Consider the following 22,318-nt stretch of genomic DNA (forward strand, 5'->3'; position numbering starts at 1 on the left):
TGAATTTCAGTGACTGAAAGCCGGAGCTTCCGTCTCAGGACAGTTCAGGTGTCCTGACTTGCAGGCAACATGCCGGCCTGTGGGGCTCGGGAACTGTCTCCCTCTGTCCTTCATCTGCCACCCCCCGGGCCTGGAGAACACCCAGAAGAGACACGAGCCACGTCCATCTGGAAGAACTATTTCACGTGGACCCACCTGGGCTTGGGGGAATGGGAGATGTCATCTCTGGGTGAGCCACAGCTCTGCCCTTGAAGGGACAAGCAAGAGGGCAGGCAGCGTGGCTGACAGTCACCATTGGCACAGCCTTTCACACACCTTACTCTCCTTTGCTTTACATTCGTCTTCACGCTTCCTGAAAAGGAGCTGCTGGTGTGGCCCTGAATGAGCTACCTCTCTGAGCCTCAGATGACACTGGTGACCGCTCTGCAATGACTCAGACCTTTATAGTGTAGGATGGCTTGAACCTGGGAGGCCGATGGTGAGTAAGCACTGATGGCCCCACGCACTCCATTCTGGGTGACAGAGCAAGATGCTGTCTCCACCAAACCAAACAAAAATACCAGAAAACCAAAATACTGTATTCAATTAATAAACGTTGAAGTGATAATATTTTGGATATGTTGGGTCAAATACAATATTAAAATTAATTTCGCCTTTTAAAAAACTTAATGTGACTGCCAGAAGTTTTAAAATTACATATGTAGCTCACAGTACGTTTCCATGGGACAGAGCTGATCCTGCAAAATTCAAATTTTTCTCTCAACTTTTAATTTCAAATGTGTTCCTGCTAATGGTCAAAGCTCACAACCAAGAAAACAGCAGGGGAGGGAAACAATATACCCTTTTCCCCTACCCTCCTACATTCTTTAGCTGGAGCCCTGTAAATTAGACAAAAAGCTTAACAAAAGAAAATTACACAGATTTACTTAATAAGTCCATTTGATATGGAAGCCTTCCTAAGGCAGTGGAGACCTGCAGAGACAGTGAGGCCTGAGCGCTTTCTATGCGAGGCTGGACTGAGGACGCGGAGGACGTGGAGGCCGTGGGGAAGCGTGCAAGGGGAGTGAGCTGAGGGTGGCGGGTGGGAACCACGGCAGGGCCTGTGTGTGCTCAGCCTACTCCCGGCTCCCTCTGTCTTTGGAGACGAGGGGGCCTCTCACAGGAGGGTCCTGTGACCCACTTCAGGGGTGGGGAGAGGTCAGATGGTCCCTCCTGCAGCTGTCATTTCTCAAATTCCTTTGGGAAGGAATGTTTTTTCCTTAAAATATTCAGTGTGCCAAGGTGCCCTCTTTTGGGGTAGTGTAGTCTGAACCCCATTAGATAGGGGTTCTTGTGGTCATCTGTCCAGATAGATTATCTGGATTTATATTAAGTTAAGTAAGATAGACATGTATCTATTTCCCTAAAAAGTGTTCTTTGAAGACAGAGATGAGGAAGGTTACCAAAATAGATGGTCAGGCTCAAGAGCGTTTCCCTGCGACCTGCACCAAGCTCGGGTGTGAGCCTGACCCTCCCTCTGTCCTCCCCAGTTCACAGAAATCAGCCACCGAATCCTGTGCTCATACAACACCAACATCGAAGAGCTCTTTGCAGAGATCGATCGGTGCTTGGCCATAAACCGAAGCGTTCTTCAGCAGTTCGAAGAAAAATACGGCCATGAGATGACAGAAGAGGAATGGGAGAAAATCCAAGTACAGGTGGGCTTGGCTGGCGGCCTGGCGACCAGCGGACTCGGCTGCAGCTGGGGAGGCTGTGGGGAGCGGCTGGTGGCGGGAGGTCGAGGACTCACTTTGGGGAGCCTGGGAGAGTCGGGCCCCGGGGTAACCTCTGCCCCATGGTAGGACCTTCGTCGTGGCCTTTAGGGTGACGGCAAAGGACCCTTTGGTTTGAAATTCTGGAAGTTCCTGTTGTATGATGCTGTTTTGTGAACCGTGAAAACACCGAAGGGAACAGATCGCCTTCCCAGGTTTCCTGAAAGTTCCAGCTTGAAAACGACCATGAGATGACTCAAGCCAAGGCGGGGAAAACTTACTTTAAAAACCATAAAATTAGGAAATTTGGGAAAGTTTAGCAGTTAGTCAAGTGTTTTGAAAAACAGTCCTCTTGATTGCTTACTTAAAAGGAAATATTAATGTTCAGCATTTTAGAAAGTATTTTTGTTTCAAAATTGCTTGTCACAGGTGGGTTACTAACCCTTTCCACAGTTCCCAGGAGTCACAGAGCATATATATAAAATCCATGTGATTTTAACACAGAATGAAACTTCCGCATGTTTAGAAGACCCACGTCTCGGGGCACATGATGCTCATTTCAGTTTAAGTCACTTTCTGCTGTGATGAAACTAACCTGTGTGGCCTCCTCCCGTCCCGTGTGCCGCAGGCTCTGCGCCGGGAGACCCACGAGTGCTCCATCTGCCTGGCGCCTCTCTCCCCTGCTGGCGGTCAGCGCGTGGGGGCGGGCCAGCGTTCCCGAGAGACGGCCCTCCTGTCCTGCTCACACGTGTTCCACCATGCGTGTCTGCTCGCACTGGAGGAGTTCTCCGTGGGAGACAGGCCTCCTTTCCATGCCTGTCCTCTCTGCCGCTCCTGCTACCAGAAGAAGATTCTTGAAAGTTAGGTAATTCTGAGGAACAAAGTTTACCATCATTTTGGATGAACTGCATGAGTTCTGGGTTAAGTACTACAATGCAATCTGTTTCCCAGGGAAATAAGTTATTGGTAGTTGTAGGAAATCTAAGTATATTTTAAAAGATGACAGCACATCTAATTTTAGTCTTTTGTCTCTAAAAAGTAAATTTCAAATTTATGAGTTGAATCACTTGAAATATGAATGGCAAAAAATGAGAGCTTGCTTGCTTTTAAAAATGGAGGTTAAGAGACAGCTAGTGTCTGACCGACACTCCTTACAGTAAGTTCCAAATGTAAAACACTCCTTAAGTTCCAAATGTTTTCCACTAAGACTTTGTCTTGAAGCCTTTGCCATTCCTAATATTCCTTTTGTAATAATTGCGTATTTGTCATAAAATATGAAAATATTCAGTTGTATGCAACATAAAAAATGCAAAGTTTAATGTCTTAGAGCAATAAAGACTGTTTTAGTTCATACATTAAAAAAATGTGAACCTTTTTGGATAAGAATTGTTTTTGTCACTGGTTTACTATTACTGGAAGCTTGGTTATTTACAGTAACCAGTTACAGTCTTATCAGTTAGGTTAACCCTAGCCAAGTAACAGGTAAAGCCCCAAATCTCAGTGGCTCGCTGAAGACACATGATTTCTGAGGTGTCCAACCCATGTCAGCCGTGGGGTGAGGCAGGGTGAGGGTCGGCCACGTGTGACCCTGGCTCCCTTTTGTCTTGTGACACAGTCTCCTTTGCCCCAGAGTCCCCAGTGAATCCTCCCACTGCTGGTGGAGGGGCAGGAGGACATTGTTCCAGGCCACGCTTGGAAGTGGCGCTCATCACTCCCGCCACAGGTAACTACAAGGGGCAAGGAAAGGGCAGGGTGTGGGCCTAAGGGGAAGAAGCCAAGTGGGTGTACACATGGCACACGCTCAGAATAACCCAGCGTCTAAGGTGAGAAGTACCAACATTTCTATTTTTATCTCATTCCTTAGAAAAAATACTCTCATGTGTTTTGTGATGTACACATTACATAGCTACATATGTATCAGTTATGAATAAATATGCATGTATTGTGGTGTGCTCAAACATTTTTTAATGATGTATACCATCAAAAAATTTGGAGACTAATTTGGAGAATGCTTTAAACAATGAGTAAGCACTTTTATTGTAAGAGAGCAGAGGGAAACTGAATCACAGAACCTCAATTTTCTGTAAGCTGACATTTCTCTCCCTATATTGTGACAGGCAAAGCACTGGCATGTGTCAAAGGCCGGGGCAGTCCGATTCTGCTGCCCCAAACTTTGGATCTAGAGGGAGGGACAGTCCCGGAGATACACGGATCATTCAGTGATGGGAAGAGCCCAGGAAAGGCTGTGCCTAGGGCTGTGCCCAACACTTCTTCCGGGGCTTTCTCATGACATCCGTGAGCCATGCCATGAACGCCTTTCCTGCTTATGTTGGCAGAGTCCATTTCTATTCTTTGCAACTAGTGCAGTACTTTACTGACGCAGGAACTAGTGTTAGTTGTAGGCAACAGATACTCAGGAAAATCGGTGGGATGAAAGGCAGGAATGGTCATCTGACTTCACTGAGGATGAGGGTCGTGAAAATCCCATGAGTGCTGAGAGTAGTCCAGGGCAGCCTGTGACAGTTAACAGAAAATCAGGTAATTTTCTTACTGAAAAGTGGCCATGGAATGGCACGCCCATGGAAGGCTTGGGAGACCAAGTTGCAACCACAGAACCATAAAAAGGACCCGAGTGAAGTAGCTGCTTCTCTGGACAATTTGAAGATAATGACACATTGTCAGGTCAAGTCATGAAAACAATGCAAGCTTTTACACAATTACTCCACAGCCTCATCAGGTCTCTTCTATGAAAATTGGGACACTGACCAAGAAAGAGTGGGGCCTTCAGAAACATGAGTTCATGGGAGGACTCGGCGGACAGGGAGAGCCCTGTCTGCTGCCCTCATTGTGGCTTCCCGGTCAGCTACCGCAGTCCCTACGGGATGCGGCCGTTCCTCCCTTATTTTAACAGGTTGTAACCCAGTTGTCTGGAAGTCACCTTGCAAGATGAAGCCACTTCTTGTGCCTTCTCACACATCCCTTTTTGCCTTTAAATCCACTTAATTAGGAGCCTACCATTCCACGAGCTGGGGGAAATCATTAAACCAGTATCAAGTCCAGAAAGAGAATTCTTAGAGAATTGTGGGACTGGAGGCATTTGATAAGAATAAAGGTTATAATCTAGAATGAGGATACCTGTCATCAATCTTTACCAACCAGGTAATAGAACTGTAAGGCACATGACTGAAAAAGAAACTGAAAACCTAAAACAAAGAAAAAATGAGACTGCGGTTGTACTGGCCTGTATTTCCATCCAGTTCATCTGCCCACTATGAGTGTGACCCCAGGCAAATGTCTGCAGCTTTCTGAGTGGCGTTCCTTATCTGTAAAATACAGGTGTGTATTTTCTGCTTCGCATGGTGGTCCTGGGGGTGACTGTGGGACCACAGAGCACTCGACCCTCCACACCACACCCCAGGCCCCTCTCACCACCCCTGCTTCCAAGTCTTTGATGAGATTCCACAGTAAAGACTAAAAAGAAAAGAAAAAGTAAATCACTCTTCAGACTGAAGGAAAGCTAGGCTAGAGAGGTGGCGAGGAGGAAGTGAGCAGGAGGAGACGGACAACGCTCCACTTGTCACTTAGTTCTCTGATTCTACTGTGAAGTCCACACAGAAAAACAGTGGATGACTTCAAGATGCTGTAAAAGAAAAGCTGCAGAATCACTATAACTAGCTACAGCAGTAACAAATGTGCTTGGTTCTGAAGCGTCAGTGTTTGTAGGCAGCATCGTTCATCCAATAACAGCTTTTCAAAGGGAAAGGAAAGCAAAGGAGAAAATATTAGAACAGCCACAAAACGGTTCTAGTAAGTGATAAAACCTCAGTTCTCAGATCCACAGCCCACAGGTGACTCTCCACCTCCTCACGCTCAGACATGATAGATTCTCCTACATCGCTCTGGTCCTCTACAGCCACTCACAACATCAGGGCCGCCCTGCTGTTCTTAATCCAGGCTCATGAACTTGACTTCTGTAGCACTTTTAGAAGTAACAGCAGAACACTATAACCAAGAATAATGAGGCTTTGTCTGAAGTTCCTATTTGATTACAGTTAACCTTGGAGAAAAATGTCTCCGAATCAAAGAACACAGAATTGGAAGCTGAATAACTTCTCTTGAAAAGCTAAGTTTACTGCCTAATGTTCCTTCAAGACATATGGATCAATCACCAAGTTTTGAAATTTTGTCTATTTGTTAGTTTTAGGAACTTCTATTTTGTACAATGCAACAGGTAATTTGCATACACACTACTTTTGCTTCAGTGATATTTGCAGCAATAATTTTTACCTAAACAATATTCAAAAACCAAAAAAACAAAAAATACTCCAAAAAGGTCTTTGTATTATTTCTTCTTTCAAACCACAATCCAAAGGGATGCTTTTCAAACTGAAGTTTGCCATCTATTAGGAGGCCACAAGGTAACTTAGTGTCTGTCTAGTATTTTTAAAAATAACTAAAACAGAAGGTGCCAGCATGCACACTTAGGAAAAATGGGTACTGTCTTGTTACATTTTTGCTTATATGTATCAGAGAGAGAGAGAGAGAGAGAGAGAGAGAGAGAGAGAGAGAGAGAGAGTGTATGTGTGTAATGGGTTATCTCTTACTGTGGTCAAAGAGTTGAAAGCCACTGACGAGTAGGTCTCTGTCTGCCAGTAAATTAACCAGATGCTAACAGCATTAATTCTTCCAAGAACTCTGGGATAAGCTGCCCAGACCACAAGTAGGTGCTGTTCAGTCCTTTTATGGAAAAAATTAGAGAAATCAAACAAGTCTAAATAATTCAAGTAATTAAATAAAATACATGCTATCAATTATTGATGCTACATTTTGGGTTATAAGAAATTGATCTACCAATAACTGCACAACAGAGAAAGAAAATATCCATTTCTTCCTTAATTCAGCATTCATCAGAATTATTACTGCCCTGTATAAAACTGAAATGGAATTAGCCTACAAATTCCCTTAAGTTTTAGCCATGAAGGTATTTAAGATGGAAAAAACAGAAGTATAAGCCCCACATATAAATGCTTATAAACCAAATATGAAATCACTTTTTGTAAAACTTTAATTTCTAAGACATTTTAAAGTCACACTAAAAGTATCTCATCGAAACAAGAGATAACAATGTGTAAACAAAACAATCTGTAAACAAAAATGTTTACTAGTTTACTAGTGTGTCCAAACCTTACTTTTAAAAGTTAACATTATACCAGTTTTTTCAAGTTTAAAAAGTAGGTGCTGCATCTATGTTCACATTTTTTAAAAAACCTATAATAATTCTGCCTTTGGCCGGGCACGGTGGCTCAAGCCTGTAATCCCAGCACTTTGGGAGGCCGAGACGGGCGGATCACGAGGTCAGGAGATCGAGACCATCCTGGCTAACACGGTGAAACCCCGTCTCTACTAAAAAATACAAAAAAAACTAGCCGGGCGAGGTGGCGGGCGCCTGTAGTCCCAGGTACTCGGGAGGCTGAGGCAGGAGAATGGTGTGAACCCGGGAGGCGGAGCTTGCAGTGAGCTGAGATCTGGCCACTGCACTCCAGCCTGGGCGACAGAGCGAGACTCTGCCTCAAAAAAAAAAAAAAAAAAATCTGCCTTTGTGCATTAAGTAACGTGCTACCAACAAAACAAGCACATAAGAGCCTGTACATGATGAAAACCTGTGTCCCTGGCAGACAAGGCCTTCACTGAGACTGCAGGGAGAGCCATGGGCACCCAGCAAAGTGTGGGAAGGCTGCATTGCCGCTGAGAGCAGGTACACATGAGCCTTTAATGCATGTGCAAGCAAAACGCCAGAGGCTCCATCCATCCCTACTAACCAGCACCTTAGTGCAGCAATTTAAGGAACTAACATTAGTGTATGTGTGTGTACAATTTTCATGTAAAGTCTCATACTTAGAGCTCTATTTTTACAGAGAATGTACATAAAGCTACGTAAATAGCAAATCTAAGAAGTATCTTGGAAAATCAGTAAAAATTAATACAAATGTTATAATCTGAAAACGTGTAATTGTAAAATAATTTATTTAAGTATCGCAGAACCAATGAATACGAATCTGCAAAGTTTCCCCAAGAAACTCTGAAACCATAGTGCCTAATGCACTTTAAAATCGATACTAAAGGAGAGAGAAGAAAAGGACTGTTTGATTTGATATAGTCACCGGTGCATCCCCATCCAGTCAGAAACAAAACTGTAGCTCCAGAATTGACCCGATGATGAGCATCTGCAGCTCTGCCTTCCAGGGTCTATCTCCTTGCACTGGCACGCAGGAACTGCAGTAAAATGAAGACCCCCAGAGCGACTGTCCTTACCAGGACTCAGAACGTTTGGCCTCTGTATTCTGGCATCCATTTCTGGAGTCTGCCATACAAAGCAGCCTCCAACCTAGGTCCAGTGGAAGCTCCTGCATTTGGAGTCAGTCTCTGGAGAGGCAGAGCTTGGGCATGGGCTCTGGAAGAGGCTCGAGGAACTGTGATTACGCAGCAGCCCAGGGCTGTAACAATCTGTGTGTGTTCTCAAGGCTGAGTCCAGAGGTTCGAAGCCGTCCTTCCACCCCATGCACATTCTTTGTTTCAACAGCAGTGACGATGCCTCCAGGAAGTGTACTGTACTCTGGGCTTACAAATCCAAAACTGGCTTAAGTCCTTGGATGGAGAGAAACTTCCAAATGAACAAAAAGTTGAGCTAAACATTGAAAAGTTTATTACTTAAAAGTTTTCAGACATTTTACAAGTATCTAGGAACTCTTTGGATGTGCCCTGAAAGTGGTGCAAGCGAAAAATGACATTACTCTACTCCTGAGTTTCTTTCTGTTCTTCCCTTGACTTCGTCTGCTCAAAGTACGGATTCCAAGTTTCACTAAAAATGAAACCTTGCTGTTAATACTTCAATAGGCATAACAATGAAATTGGAAAACAGCTGAATTTTATTAACTTTTTAGGTATGTCGATTTTATGCTGAGAAATTCACCAGTACCATACTGGTGGTATTTACTGAAGGTTGTTTAGAATCACAAAATGAATGTTCTTTTATTTTAAAACCAAGCTGCATTTTAGAAAGATGTGAAGCGCAGAAGAAAATGCAGAGGTATAAATAAGGGGGAAGTATACTCAACGAAGGTTATAAATATACAGAATAAAGTTTCTCATTATTTTGGTTTAAGTGGAAATTTCTGATGTCAAATAGACACAGCCTGTTTTTCATAAATTTCTCCCAGAAAACCTTTAAATTTAACAATTTGAAAAAAATGTTTTACTTTCGTCTGAACACAGACAATCTATTTTCATACACATAGTGCATGTGAACATATTTATATAGTAGATTGCATAACTACGAATTGTGTACAAATGGACCCATCTCGTATTTTTGCATGCACAGTTTCCGGTATTCTATCCTAGTGGATGGTTAACACAGAGTACAATTTCATAGATTTTATTCAGTAGACTTAAAGCCAAGAAACCATCCCAGTAATTATTTACAATTGAATAACTGAATGATTATCAGATCGTGTTATACTGCAAAACTGTTCTTACACCATGAATGGTGATGCTGTGAACTTTGGATGTTAAACTGGTAAAAGTTGGAGGCTTCAAATGGCATATGCAAAAGTAACCAAAGCCTGAGGACTATGAGGAAAGGAGGAGTTCCACCACTCGCCATTTATAGTTTTCATAAGCATTACAGAAGCACGGGGAATTAAGTGATCTTTGAAAAAAATGCTTTAAAAAACTGCGTATACATATAGCCTATAAGGCAAAAATCCAAGTTACAAGTGTATTAAACACTGGCAACTATGTTATCAGAGGTAATACTGAATTATATACATAAACTGTCATTAAACTGTGATTACGTGATACTTCCTACCATAGCTTATTAGACTGTACAACAGAAGATATTCCTGTGGCTCTCTAAGGCTCCAGGTTTAAAAGAATTTAGTATTTTCCTCTTGGCTCAAAGTCTAATCAGTATCATTCTGTAACATAAATCAGAAACTATGCTTTTTGCTTTTAGGGAAATAAGAAACATAACTGCAACCATTACAGCTCCAACACACACTGCAATGATGATATCTACAAACAGTTCCTATTGCATTTGAAAAATGCATTTTCTGAAGAAGCTTCACTTAGTACCAAGGATGCATTTCAGGTTGGCTTCTACATTCTGAATAAAGTATATAATGGGATTTAAGTAAATCTTTATAAGTCCCAGAGTTTGCTTTTCTAACATTTTCGTATCAGGTGAAAACAATTTTTTCATATGGATGACTGTTTACCGATATGAGAAAATGTCTACAGAAGAATGCGCTGTTCTATACGGCTCTAAGGAATCTGCATTTAACTGGAAACTACAGGGTCTATCAGAAAGTTAAATTTAAAAAAAGATCAGCCATAGCCAAGTTCTTTGTAGACTATGAAAAAAAATGGCACTGATAGGTCTAGGTTCTGAAGAGGAGCCAAGGTTGAAATGGAAATGCTTCTACGTGGGACAGGAATGTCATGAGTCTGGAGTTCTCAGGTCTCTTGGTTGTAGAAGACGCCGTCTGTGCATCTCACAGTGCTTTCTGATGCCCATTTACAGAAGGCTTGGCTGTTTCTGAATCCCTTGAAGTATTTGATAAATGAAGTTTATGAAGCCCTGCAAAAAAATTAAGAAAATGGTGAGAAATGATATATTGTTGAGTGGCTGGGAAAGGGTTAGGGTAGGGAGAAGAGATTTACAAAGCTCAGTTTTACTTGGGAAGCTGTGAGGTGCTGGCCAGATCCCCCTGAGGAATGAAAGATTTCTTCTCCCTACTGGCAACTTCCCTCTGAGGATGGCCTCAGCTGAAGACAGCTGCAGGGAGGGAAGTCCTGCCCCTTCCAGGATAGCACGTGAGGGTCCTAAGAGCCTGCCCGCTTCTCCTCAGTTCAGTGGAGCTCTGAAGGGTCATCAAAGTCACAACATCCCCGAGGGCCAGCGGAGGCTTCTAGTGTGACTGCATCATGACACAATTCCTCTCTCTGCACAGCCCCTTCCTCTTCCGTTTCCCCAACCCGGCTAACAAACCTCTTCCTGGCAAGCGGATTCCCATCTAAAGTGTGCTTCTCAGGGAACCTAACCCGAGACAGACAGGTTCCCACTTTCATTTTAAAATACACGCACACAGGCTGGGCATGGTGGCTCACGTCTGTCATCCCAGCACTTCAGGAGGCTGAGGTGGAAGGATCATTTGAGCTGAGGGGTTTGAGGCAGGCCTGGGCGACAATGTGAAACCCCATCTTCATGAAAAACACAAAAATTAGCTGGTTGCAGTGGCTCATGCCTATAACCCCAGCACTGCGGGAGGCTGAGACGGGAGAACCGCCTGAGCTTAGCAGGTTGTGGCTGCAGTGAGATGTGATCACACCACTGCACTCCAGCCTGGGTGACACAGTGAGACCCTGTCTCAAAACAATTTCAAATAAAGTAAAATAACACACACACACACATATGCAGGAAAATGTAGGGAAAGCCACACCAAAATATTAACATGTAATTAAAAAGAAAAGAATGGAAAACATTACCAAAAAAGAAAGAAATGACAAAAGAATAAATTGAACATAAATAGTATCTCACTACCTAAAGGTATTTCACAGAATACAAAATTATCACTATCTTTTAAAGTTACATTTATTTCTCTCTGTATCATATAACAATTATTTACGTGATATATCTGACACCAACACTGCACAGACCAACACTGCACTCTCACAGGGAGAAGAAAACGTAAGAGCTTCTGTGGCACCGGAGCTTCAAGTACTTTAATGAAAACGAAAGACAATGACATACAGGAACACAGTCAGGTGTTGCTGAACAACAGGAATACACTCGGAGACATGGGTTGTCAACTGGTCACTGTGATACCATCACAGAGTATATCTACACACACCCAGGGGGCACAGCCCACAACATACCTAGGCTGTAGGGTATGGCCTATTGCTCCTAAGTTACAAACCAGACAGCATGTTACTGTACTGAGTACTGTAGGCAACTCTGGCACAATGGTAAATATTTGTGCATCTAAAAATATCTAAACCTAGAAAAGTGACACATTGTGCCAGGACATTACAACAGCTACCAGGTCACTAGGTGACAGAAACTGCTCAGCTCCACTGTCATCTCTGTGGTCTGTCACACGGGCAAGTGATCCGTTACTGACCAAACGATCACTATGTGGCCTATGACCATACACAGCAGCACTTCCACAGAACAGATGTTGAGAAAATACTTATCATGAAGCTCAGACCTTTCTGGCATCTCAACAACTTACTTGGAAAAGACTTTTCTCCCTAAAATTTCACATGGTAACTGACCTATTAGGCAGTTTCACATCACTCATAAACTAATATCGCACTCCAAAATCTTTCTGTCACCTGCATATCTTAATGAAAGAAAAGGTAAAACTGAGCCTCTCTACGTCTGAATGGGAAGGAAAAAAAGAAATCAATCCAAGACAAAACATGGTCTGGTCCCAGGAATGACAATAGGAACCCACAGCTGTTGGAGTTGAGGAAGTGTGCTAAAATAAAGCTTGTTAGAGAAGGGACTGAGTGAAGACAGATGATCGATGCGGTATCCACCGACTAAGCTGAAATGAAGTCCCCCTTTTAGGATAGATTATTGGAGTTCACATCTACCACTTGGGGGTCACGTTGGTTATACATTCTGAGAAACTCTGATGTCCCTCTTCTGCAGACAACTCCAGAAAACATCTCGTCCATTACCACCGTCACCAGCTAAACTTCTAGTGTTTAGTATGTGCTAGATATTCTCTGAGATGGGTACTATTATTATCAATGGGTGGAGTAGCAGAGGGGAAAAAGAAAACTCTACAAAAAAAGGAAGAAAAAAAAAGAAAGGGGCTAGCTACTTCACAACCAAATTACCAGTCTCAGTGAAATCCTTATTAAGATCTCAGATCATTCAAACATTACATATACTTAATAAGACTCTTTTTCTATGTATAAATTGCCCCTTAGAGCACCCCAAAGAATACTGAAAAACATTTGGGAAGAAAAGTAAATGTATCTATTAGGTAGTTTTATACAACTCTTGCTCATTCTACTCTCTCCTATGGTCAATGAACTGACATGCATATAAGGCCTTTTATATCAGGTTAAGTTATGTTTTATTACTTTAACAAAGGCTTTCTTAGCAAAATGATGTCCAGAATACCTAATTCAAAAGCTAAACTTACAACAGTCCATTTGCAACCATCTCATTTAGTGAATGGAAGGTGGAAATGTATCTGAGACCATGGCTAACTAATCTTGCTGATATTGTAACAGGCTTAAAAATTAAGTTTTAATGCTAGACATCTGATAAAAAGGACTGTTTGATTCCCACTTCAAGTTGGGCCAGCTTTATTAACCCTAAGCATTAAAAGGTATAAATTATCTGGCACGTCAGCTGAGATGAGCTGTGACTGTTTCCTGTCAGGCCAACATTTGATGAGCCGTCCCCTCCCGGGCATATGCAAAGTGAAAGACACATGGCCAGCTCATCTGAAATCTTCTGTGCCTCCCAAAGGTCACCCTCTCAAACATCAAGGTTGGAAAGGCCTGGTGATGTGAGAAGCTTTATTGCTGCTCATATAGTTTAAGTTATCTGAAAACTGGACCTTAATGAATCCATCAATATGTGGCCTTTTGCAATAGCTAAAAGCCCCAATATGGAGTCATACGCATTCGAATGATGTCAACTCAGGTGAATGAGCTAATGTCAGGAGTTTTAATAATTTTCTACAAGAAGTCACTGCCTTTCCCTTCTTCTGTCATAAAATTACAACCCCACCCCCCAAACCAAGATCATTTACTTTGTCCTGGCATTCTTAAAGTAAAAAACTTGACATGTTTAGCACTAATGTGGAAATAAGCATAAAAAATACATTCATAGGTTATGTTTGTACCCTTTAGCTAAACCTACCAGTTTTTAACACCATTACAATACATGTGACTCTTGGAATACATAATAGTAAATCCCCTCTCTTCTATTATATCAGTGCCAAGAATGCTAACATTTTCACCTTGAATTTATTATTTGGCTTACTGAAGAAACTTATGGGTTAGCCTAATACTTGTAAAATCCAAGCCTCAAAAAAGCTTTAACTAAAAGGTATTATTACCAAGGAATAAGCTTTTAACATCATATCATCCTCACCACCACCATGACCACAAATCGTCATAATAAAGGGGCTAATATTTACTGAGTTCTTATGATGTGCCAGGCACTATGCTAAGGATCTTATGAGAATTATTTCAGTTGATCTTCACAAAAACCCTAAAAGGAAGACGATACTATCACTATATTACAGATAATGAAGCTAAGGCTTAATGAAGTAATTTTGCACAAAGTAGCAGATCAATAACTTGACCTCTAAGGTTTTACAAATTTAGGAAACTAAATAGCTGAAAATGTAATATTAACTCAAATGTCGAACTTATTATTTAGTAGAAAAGGAAAAAATACCCATAAACCTCAGGATTACCTAGGGCCTTGAAAAGTTCTTCTCGAACTGCAGAGGTGAATTTTCGGACCAGACACAATGTTGTCACAATAGCAAAAAGCAAATTGTAGGATAATACAATATAGAAATTTCCCAGCCAATTAAACCTTCCAAAGTCGCCAAGTAGATCAAATCTAGTGATTCCTGTTAAAAATAAATAAAATAGCCCTTAATGAAATCAGGTTAAGACAGTGCTAAAAGTAAAGTACAAGTTAGACAGAATTCTATGGACTTTCTCTCTTCTGTTACATGAGATGCTGTAATGAATAAATCCTAGTTTAAAATATGTAACTATCATCTAGTGGGACAGCCTCAAGCCAGCCCTAACCTGCTTCACATACACGCCACAGTCACTTGCAAGTGATGAGTAATGAGGTCAGAATGAATGCCCTTTGACGTCCGATGGAAGTCACGCTTACATTAAAAATCAAGCTCTCGTGCTGCTTACATGGGTAGGATGGCTGACTGCATGCTCTGCTGAGACAGGAAGGCTGTAACTGATCACAGGAAGCAAGAGTCACGATGAAAAAGATGCCTGAGAACATCCTTACGCCTCCTCTGCTGCTGCCCTCTGGAGGAACTGCCCGTCCCATCTCTTTAGTCGGGTCTCTGGGCAAATGCCATCTCCTCAGAGAGGAAACCTCTGACTCCCCTATCTAAAACAGCTGGACCTTCCATGGCCTTCTATACTAATTATGACTCTTCATAGCACACATCAACTAATTTTTTTTTCTTTTTGGCTTATCTATTGCCTGTTTTCCCCACTAGAATGCAGGTTCTGTAAGAACAGGAACTTTGTTTCACCCCTATAATCCCAGTGCCCAGAATAATGTCATACACACTTAATACGTATTACATAAATGAATACATAATTTCCTTCCATAAAAAATTGTTAATCTGAGTTTAATGCTTATAGGTTTGTAGGGTAAAAAGGCAAAGCAGGAAATACAGTAGGATGACATAATGTATGCATTGAAGTTACTTAAATTCATCTATACACATTTTTAAGTCTTTTTACTTAAAAATAGTTTAAATAATCATTATATTAAATGAGCACATGGCCAGGTCCAGTATTTATTGGAAAAAATACATGAATGGTAGGATTTTTCTGACCACTGATAGATAAATAAACATCACTCAGGCATTGGTCAAGTGACAGATACTGGGAATGTCAACATTCTTCAAGGAAGAAAGGATAGAGCTACTTGGGGGCCATATAAAATTTAAACTACAAAGAATGAGAAGAAATAATAATTGTCTATAAAATTGTATAAACAAAATTATGTACCTCATATTTTAAGGGTGATTTAAGGATTTTTATGGGTGATTTCAAGAATAACTTTGACTATACTCAGTTTTACATTATCAGTTGACCTATGAACTGAACTCTCATCCTCACTCCAATGCAATGGCATCATCTACTACAGATAGCCTCTACAAAAGCGGCTTAGAGAGACAACAGAAAAATCAAATATAAACATTGTCATAAAAACAGGAGATCTCAAAAGTAGCTCTTCTGTATCCACTTCTTTCCAGGACAAATGTGTTTGAAATTGAAAGGCAATAATATACCAAAATATTTTTCAAAGGTAGACAATTAATGAAAACATACAATAAAACAGCTTTTTTAAAAAGGTTAATGCAGACACCAGCCTGTCACGCATGGTTATGAGAAGATGACAACAATCTTGGCTACAGTTTCTCAGCTATTCATATTAATAAAACTTTACCTTGTTAAAGGGAATACATATCTAATTATAAGTTTTATTTTTCAAATAAAGCACCATTTCATTTAGCCTAGGAAGTGATCTTTAAACAAGATATAATCCTACCAAAACAAGCTTCAGTGGCTGCAGCCCAGAGATCCCAGATAAGTAATTTTCTCATTAGGGCCAAAGACTCCTTTGAGAATCTGGTGAGAGCTATGAATCTTCTCAAAAGAAAAACCCACAGACACAGACACCCAAATTTTACACAGCACGAAGCTCACTGACAGAGGAAACGGGAGATCCCAGAATCAAACCCTTGTCCAGATGCTCCACATGAGTCTTAACTGCTCTTGAAATTTTTTTGATCATATACTACCATTAGTAAAAACAAAATTTGACCATCTATACCCCGTATATGTGTATTTAATTATTTATAAGCTACATATATACTACTCAATGACATATACAGACAAAACAAAGACTTTAAAAATCATAACAATAAATATAAATACAAATTCTAATAGTTTCTTCACATAGTCCAACGACTTACTTTATGAATGCATGGAAATGCACAAACTCCACTTTGGACACCACTGTAGATGCTCTGTGGTAGGTAATCCAACCCCCCCAGACACGGCCTGTGTCCTATGTTGTGACAGCACTACCACATAATGAGAAGTCAAGAAGCTGAATGCACCATCATGGTAAGAATGGAAGGTATGTTTTGAAAAACGGGAAAGTGCTTCACTAGAACTTCTTAGTGGATTCAACTTGGTATCTTGAGACTCAGGGTCGAGACCTAATACGGAACATCTAGGCAAAGAACAGCCTCTATCATCAGATGTTTTGGTTTCCAGGCTATTTCAGGTTGACTTCATAAACAGAAACCCAGGAGCCTGTTGCTATAGTGCGCCGAATAACTAGATAAATATTACCTCAAAAAACTAGTTCCAAGACATCATCGTGTTGAATATTTTTAAAAATCTGATAGACTGACTAACAGATCACTCTGACCAACACATAGTTCTTCAATTCTGAAAATTTTCTATAAAGACTGGACCACAAGAAACTTTAAAAAAGAACTTATCTAAAATTCTGCCTGAGAGGTTTCTGGCATGGCAATAGATTATAAAATGTACTTTTAAAATTAAAAGCACCAGGCGCGGTGGCTCACACCTGTAATCCCAGCACTTTGGGAGGCCGAGGCGGGCCGATCATGAGGTCAGGCAATCGAGACCATCCTGGCTAACACGGTGAAACCCCGTCTCTACGAAAAATACAAAAAAATTAGCCGGGCCTGGTGGCGGGCGCCTGTAGTCCCAGCTACTCAGGAGGCTGAGGCAGGAGGATGGCCTGAACCCAGGAGGTGGAGCTTGTAGTGAGCCAAGATCACACCACTGAACTCCAGCCTGGGTGAAAGAGCGAGACTCCGTCTCAACAAAGAAAAAAAAAAATTAAAAGCACCAACAATTAAGAAAAAATGACAATACTCAGACAAAGCTTTAACAGCAATCATTTGACAAATATAAAAGATTTTAAAACCTCTATTTCTGTAAAAAAGTAAAAGTATTTTAAAAGCAAGCAAATTTTAAAATATTTTAAAATACTACTATTAGAAAGATTTAATTATCAAATGTTGTTGTTTAACTCTCTTAGTCAAATATCTAAATGCTTATGTCCATTTGGAAGTGCATTCTGTTAAAAGATTAAGTAAAATATACACCAGGCAAGAAGCTTAGTAAGTTAAGCAGTGGCTAAGCATAAGGTCACATTATCTAGATTATCTGTCAATAAAAAATATTCTTCATGACAAACTGCACATCAACTCCACCCATTAGAATTCAACTGAAAATATTTTATGCATAATTCCTTGAATAACAGTCTTTTTCTATTCATACCTATAAAAGAACATACAAAATAAAATCTCATTTAAGAAAGGGCTGGTTTCTCTACCTGCAATATGAGTCAATAGAATTTATGTTCTTTAGCCCACCTGAGTAAACTTCTACTTTTAGGAAGCCTATTCATCTTCCTAAAGCAGCAAAAAGTAGTTAAGAGAGTTTATAAAGCTTGACACATAAAGGGATCATTAATCTGACTTTATCAATAAATTATATATGTTAGCCTATTACACAAATGGCTGACATAAATATCCATGGTTTTAATGTAAGATTACCAGAAAGAACACGTACATCTTATTTTTTAAAATGCATAGATTAAATGTTCTTTGCTGAAATATTAGGATTAACATACTTTTTTCCTTCTGAACTCAAACAACGGTTAATTATACTATGTTTTCAAATCTCTTCCTCTAAACCAGATTTTTTGAAATAATATTAGCTAAGACAGTGTTGGGAAAAAAAAAGTGACAAAGTATGAAATAATGAAATCTACAATCATTTTAAAACAGGAATAATTTAAATAGGCTCATTGCCAATTGTTTTATTCATTCAAAAACAAAGTCATCGTAAAACGAAAGAGAGGCTCCACTTCCAGGGTGGAATGAAAGATGATGCTGTTGAAGCAAAGGCTTTACTTTTTTTTTGTTTTTTTTGAGATGGAGTTTTGCGCTTGTTGCCCAGCAGTGCAGTGGCACAATATCAGCTCACTGCAACCAAGCCCTCCTGGGTTCAAGCGATTTTCCTGCCTCAGCCTCCCAAGTAGTCGGGAACACAGGCGCCCACCACCATGCCAGGCTAATTTTTGTATTTTTAGTAGAGATGGGGTTTCACCATGTTGGTCAGGCTGGCCTCAAACTCCTGAACTCAGGTGATCCGCCCACCTGGGCCTCCCAAAGTGCTGGGATTACAGGCATGAGCCACTGTGCCCAGCTGGCTTTACCTTTGACCAGTCTTGCTGTGCAAGTATATTTTCAAGAAATTATATCAATTGGAGATATACTTATTGACTTCAGGTTCCAGCCTATATGGAGTAAAAGAGACCAGATTTTCCCTCTCAACTGAATAAACTGAAACACTGAACAAAGTATATGAAACAACAGTTTTCAAGACCCTAGACATCAGGAAACCAAGGACAGTGATCACTGACAGATGAGAAACAAACAAGGTGGGCCCTATGATTGCCACAGTTTACCATCTAAAGAGACACTGCAATGTAGAGAGAAGAGCTGAGGCGGGCTCCAGCCATCTCCCTAAGATCAAGAGATGAAGCTTGGAGCATAAGGATGACACAGCAGCCAGAGGGCTGCACAATGGAAGAACCCGGCAGAGAACTGACCAGTGTATGCTTGTGGGGAGCAGCTGGTCAAGAAATGAAGCAGGTGACAGAATGAGTAGCAAAGACATTACAACAGTTATTTTTAACTACATTCCTTATTTCAAAAGCTAGAGGAAAGATAAAACTTGCTAAGTAGAGATATTAAAGAAAATAGACTGAAATTGACCTTCTACAAAGGAAAATTATACTGTGGGACATGAAAAGTACACCAGATGGGATTAACGGCAGATTGGACACTGCAGAAGAAGAGATTAGTAAATTTAAAGACACAGGAATAGGAAAACAAAATAAAACAAGGAGCGAAATAAGAAAAGAATGAACAAAGCATCAACGAACCATGAATTCATTTGAAATGTCTTATGTGCTTGTGATAGAGTCCCTGAAGGGGAAGAAAGAGAGGATAAGAGAAGATGGCCAAATAGGAACAGCTGCAGTCTACAGTTCCCAGTGTGAGCAATGCAGAAGATGGGTGATTTCTGTATTTCCAACTGACATACTGGGTTCATCTCACTGGGACATGTCAGACAGTGGGTGCAGGACAGTGGGTGCAGACCACTGAGCATGAGCCAAAGCGCAAGAGGTCAGGGGATTCACTTTCCTAGCCAAGGGAAGCTGTGACAGACGGCACAAAGAAAATCGGGTCACTCCCACCCTAATACTGCCCTTTTCCAACAGTCCTAGCAAATGGCACACCAGGAGATTATATCCCGCACCTGTCTCGGAGGGTCCCATGCCCACAGAGCCTCACTCATTGCTAGTACAGCAGTCTGAGATTGAACTGCAAGGCAGCAGAGAGGCTGGGGAGGGGTGCCTGCCATTGCTGAGGCTTGAGTAGGTAAACAAAGCAGCCTGGAAGCTCGAACTGGGTGGAGCCCAATGCAGCTCAAAGAGGCCTACCTGCCTCTGTAGACTCCACCTCTGGGGTCAGGGCATAGCCAAACAAAAGGCAGCAGAAACTTCTGCAGACTTAAATGTCCCTGTTGATAGCTTTAAAGAGAGTAGTGGTTCTCCCAGCACAGAGTTTGAGATCTGAGAACGGACAGACTGCCTCCTCAAGTGGGTCCCTGACCCCAGAGTAGCCTAACTGGGAGGCACCTCCCAGTAGGGGCCGACTGACACCTCACACAGCCAGGTGCCCCTCTGAGATGAAGCTTCCAGAGGAATGATCAGGCAGCAACATTTGCTGTTCTGCCATATTCTGTTCTGCAGCCTCTGCTGGTGATACCCAGGCAAACAGCGTCTGGATTGGACCTCCAGCAAACTCCAACAGACCTGCAGCTGAGGGTCCTGACTGTTAGAGGGAAAACTAACAAACAGAAAGGACATCCACACCAAAACCCCATCTGTACATCACCATCATCAAAGACCAAAGGTAGATAAAACTACAAAGATGGGGAGAAACCAGAACAGAAAAGCTGAAAATTCTAAAAATCAGAGCACCTCTTCTCCTACAAAGGAACACAGCTCCTCGCCAGCAATGGAACAAAGCTGGACAGAGAATGACTTTGACGAGTTGAGAGAAGAAGGCTTCAGAAAATCAAACTTATACAAGATAAAGGAGGATGTGCGAACCCATTGCAAAGAAGCGAAAAACCTTGAAAAAAGATTAGACGAATGGCTAACTAGAATATAGAGAAGTCCTTAAATGACCTGATGGAGCTGAAAACCATGGCACGAGAACTACGTGACGCATGCACAAACTTCAGTAACTGATTCGATCAACTGGAAAAAAGGGTATCAGTGACTGAAGATGAAATGAATGAAATGAAGTGAGAAGAGAAGTGTAAAGAAAACAGAGTAAAAAGAAATGAACAAAGCCTCCAAGAAATATGGGACTATGTGAAAAGACCAAATCTACATCTGATTGGTGTACCTGAAAGTGACGAAGAGAATGGAACCAAGTTGGAAAACACTCTTCAGGATATTATCCAGGAGAACTTCCCCAACCTAGCGAGGGAGGCCAACATTCAAATTCAGAAAATACAGAGAACGCCACAAAGATACTCCTCGAGAAGAGCAACTCCAAGACACATAATTGTCAGATTCACCAAAGTTGAAATGAAGGAAAAAATGTTAAGGGCAGTCAGAGAGAAAGGTCAGGTTACCCACAAAGGGAAGCCCATCAGACTAACAGCAGATCTCTCGGCAGAAACTCTTACAAGCCAGAAGACAGTGGGGGCCAATATTCAACATTCTTAAAGAAAATAATTTTCAACCCGAATTTCATATCCAGCCAAACTAAGCTTCATAAGTGAAGGAGAAATAAAATCCTTTATAGACAAGCAAATGCTGAGAGATTTTGTCACCACCAGGCCTGCCCTACAAGAGATCCTGAAGGAAGCACTAAACATGGAAAGGAACAACCGGTACCAGCCACTGCAAAAACATGCCAAATTGTAAAGACCATCGATGCTAGGAAGAAACTGCATCAACTAAAAAGCAAAATAACCAGCTAACATCATAACGACAGGATCAAATTCATGCATAACAATATTAACCTTAAATGTAAATGGGCCAAATGCTCCAATTAAAAGACACAGACAGGAAAATTGGATAAAGAGTCAAGACCCATCAGTGTGCTGTATTGAGGAGACCCATCTCACATGCAGAGACACACATAGGCTCAAAATAAAGGGATGGAGGAAGATCTACCAAGCAAATGGAAAACAAAAAAAAAGCAGGGGTTGCAATCCTAGTCTCTGATAAAACAGACTTTAAATTAACAAAGATCAAAAGAGACAAGGCCATTACATAATGGTAAAGGGATCAATTCAACAAGAAGAGCTAACTATCCTAAATATATATGCACCCAATACAGGAGCACCCAGATTCATAAAGTCCTTAGAGACCTACAAAGAGACTTAGACTCCCATACAATAATAATGGGAGACTTCAACACTCCACTGTCAACATTAGATAGATCCACAAGACAGAGAGTTAACAAGGATATCCAGGAACTGAACTCAACTCTGCACCAAGCGGATCTAATAGACATCTACAGAACTCTCCACCCCAAATCAACAGAATATACATTCTTCTCAGCACCACATCACACTTATTCCAAAATTGACCACATAGTTGGAAGTAAAGCACTCCT

General features: G+C 41.2%; 2 protein-coding genes and 1 long non-coding RNA gene across 30 annotated transcripts in view; 1 reads left to right on the forward strand and 2 right to left on the reverse strand.

Annotated features, from left to right (window-relative positions):
* The window catches only part of RNF32 (ring finger protein 32), a 35,770-nt gene extending 32,636 nt beyond the window's left edge, over nt 1-3,134 (forward strand). For both annotated transcript variants that reach the window (XM_045388065.3, XM_074036479.1), the window contains exons 8-9: nt 1,530-1,697; nt 2,380-3,134. In XM_045388065.3, coding sequence (XP_045244000.1) covers nt 1,530-1,697; nt 2,380-2,616 — 405 coding nt within the window. In that variant the 3' untranslated portion in view covers nt 2,617-3,134. The remainder of the gene's footprint in view (nt 1-1,529; nt 1,698-2,379) is intronic.
* On the reverse strand, nt 752-6,488 carry LOC141409965 (uncharacterized). The gene is made up of 2 exons (XR_012433135.1): nt 6,356-6,488; nt 752-2,588 (listed from the first exon to the last, which is right to left on the reverse strand). It is a non-coding gene; the product is annotated as an uncharacterized lncRNA (long non-coding RNA).
* Nucleotides 6,489-7,756: 1,268 nt separating this feature from the next.
* LMBR1 (limb development membrane protein 1) overlaps nt 7,757-22,318 on the reverse strand; it is a 212,528-nt gene continuing 197,966 nt past the window's right edge. For 21 of the 27 annotated variants that reach the window (XR_012433133.1, XM_074036473.1, XM_074036471.1 and 18 more), the window contains 2 exons: nt 14,258-14,419; nt 7,757-10,386 (listed from right to left, as the gene is read on the reverse strand). Coding sequence is in view for 26 of the 27 variants with exons in the window: in XM_074036473.1 (XP_073892574.1) it covers nt 10,301-10,386; nt 14,258-14,419 (248 nt within the window). In the remaining variant the exon portion in view is untranslated. The remainder of the gene's footprint in view (nt 10,387-14,257; nt 14,420-22,318) is intronic. The other 6 variants (XM_074036467.1, XM_074036478.1, XM_074036475.1 and 3 more) reach the window with 1 other exon arrangement.

Source organism: Macaca fascicularis, chromosome 3 (assembly GCF_037993035.2).
Source record: "Macaca fascicularis isolate 582-1 chromosome 3, T2T-MFA8v1.1".
NCBI classification, from domain to species: domain Eukaryota; kingdom Metazoa; phylum Chordata; class Mammalia; order Primates; family Cercopithecidae; genus Macaca; species Macaca fascicularis.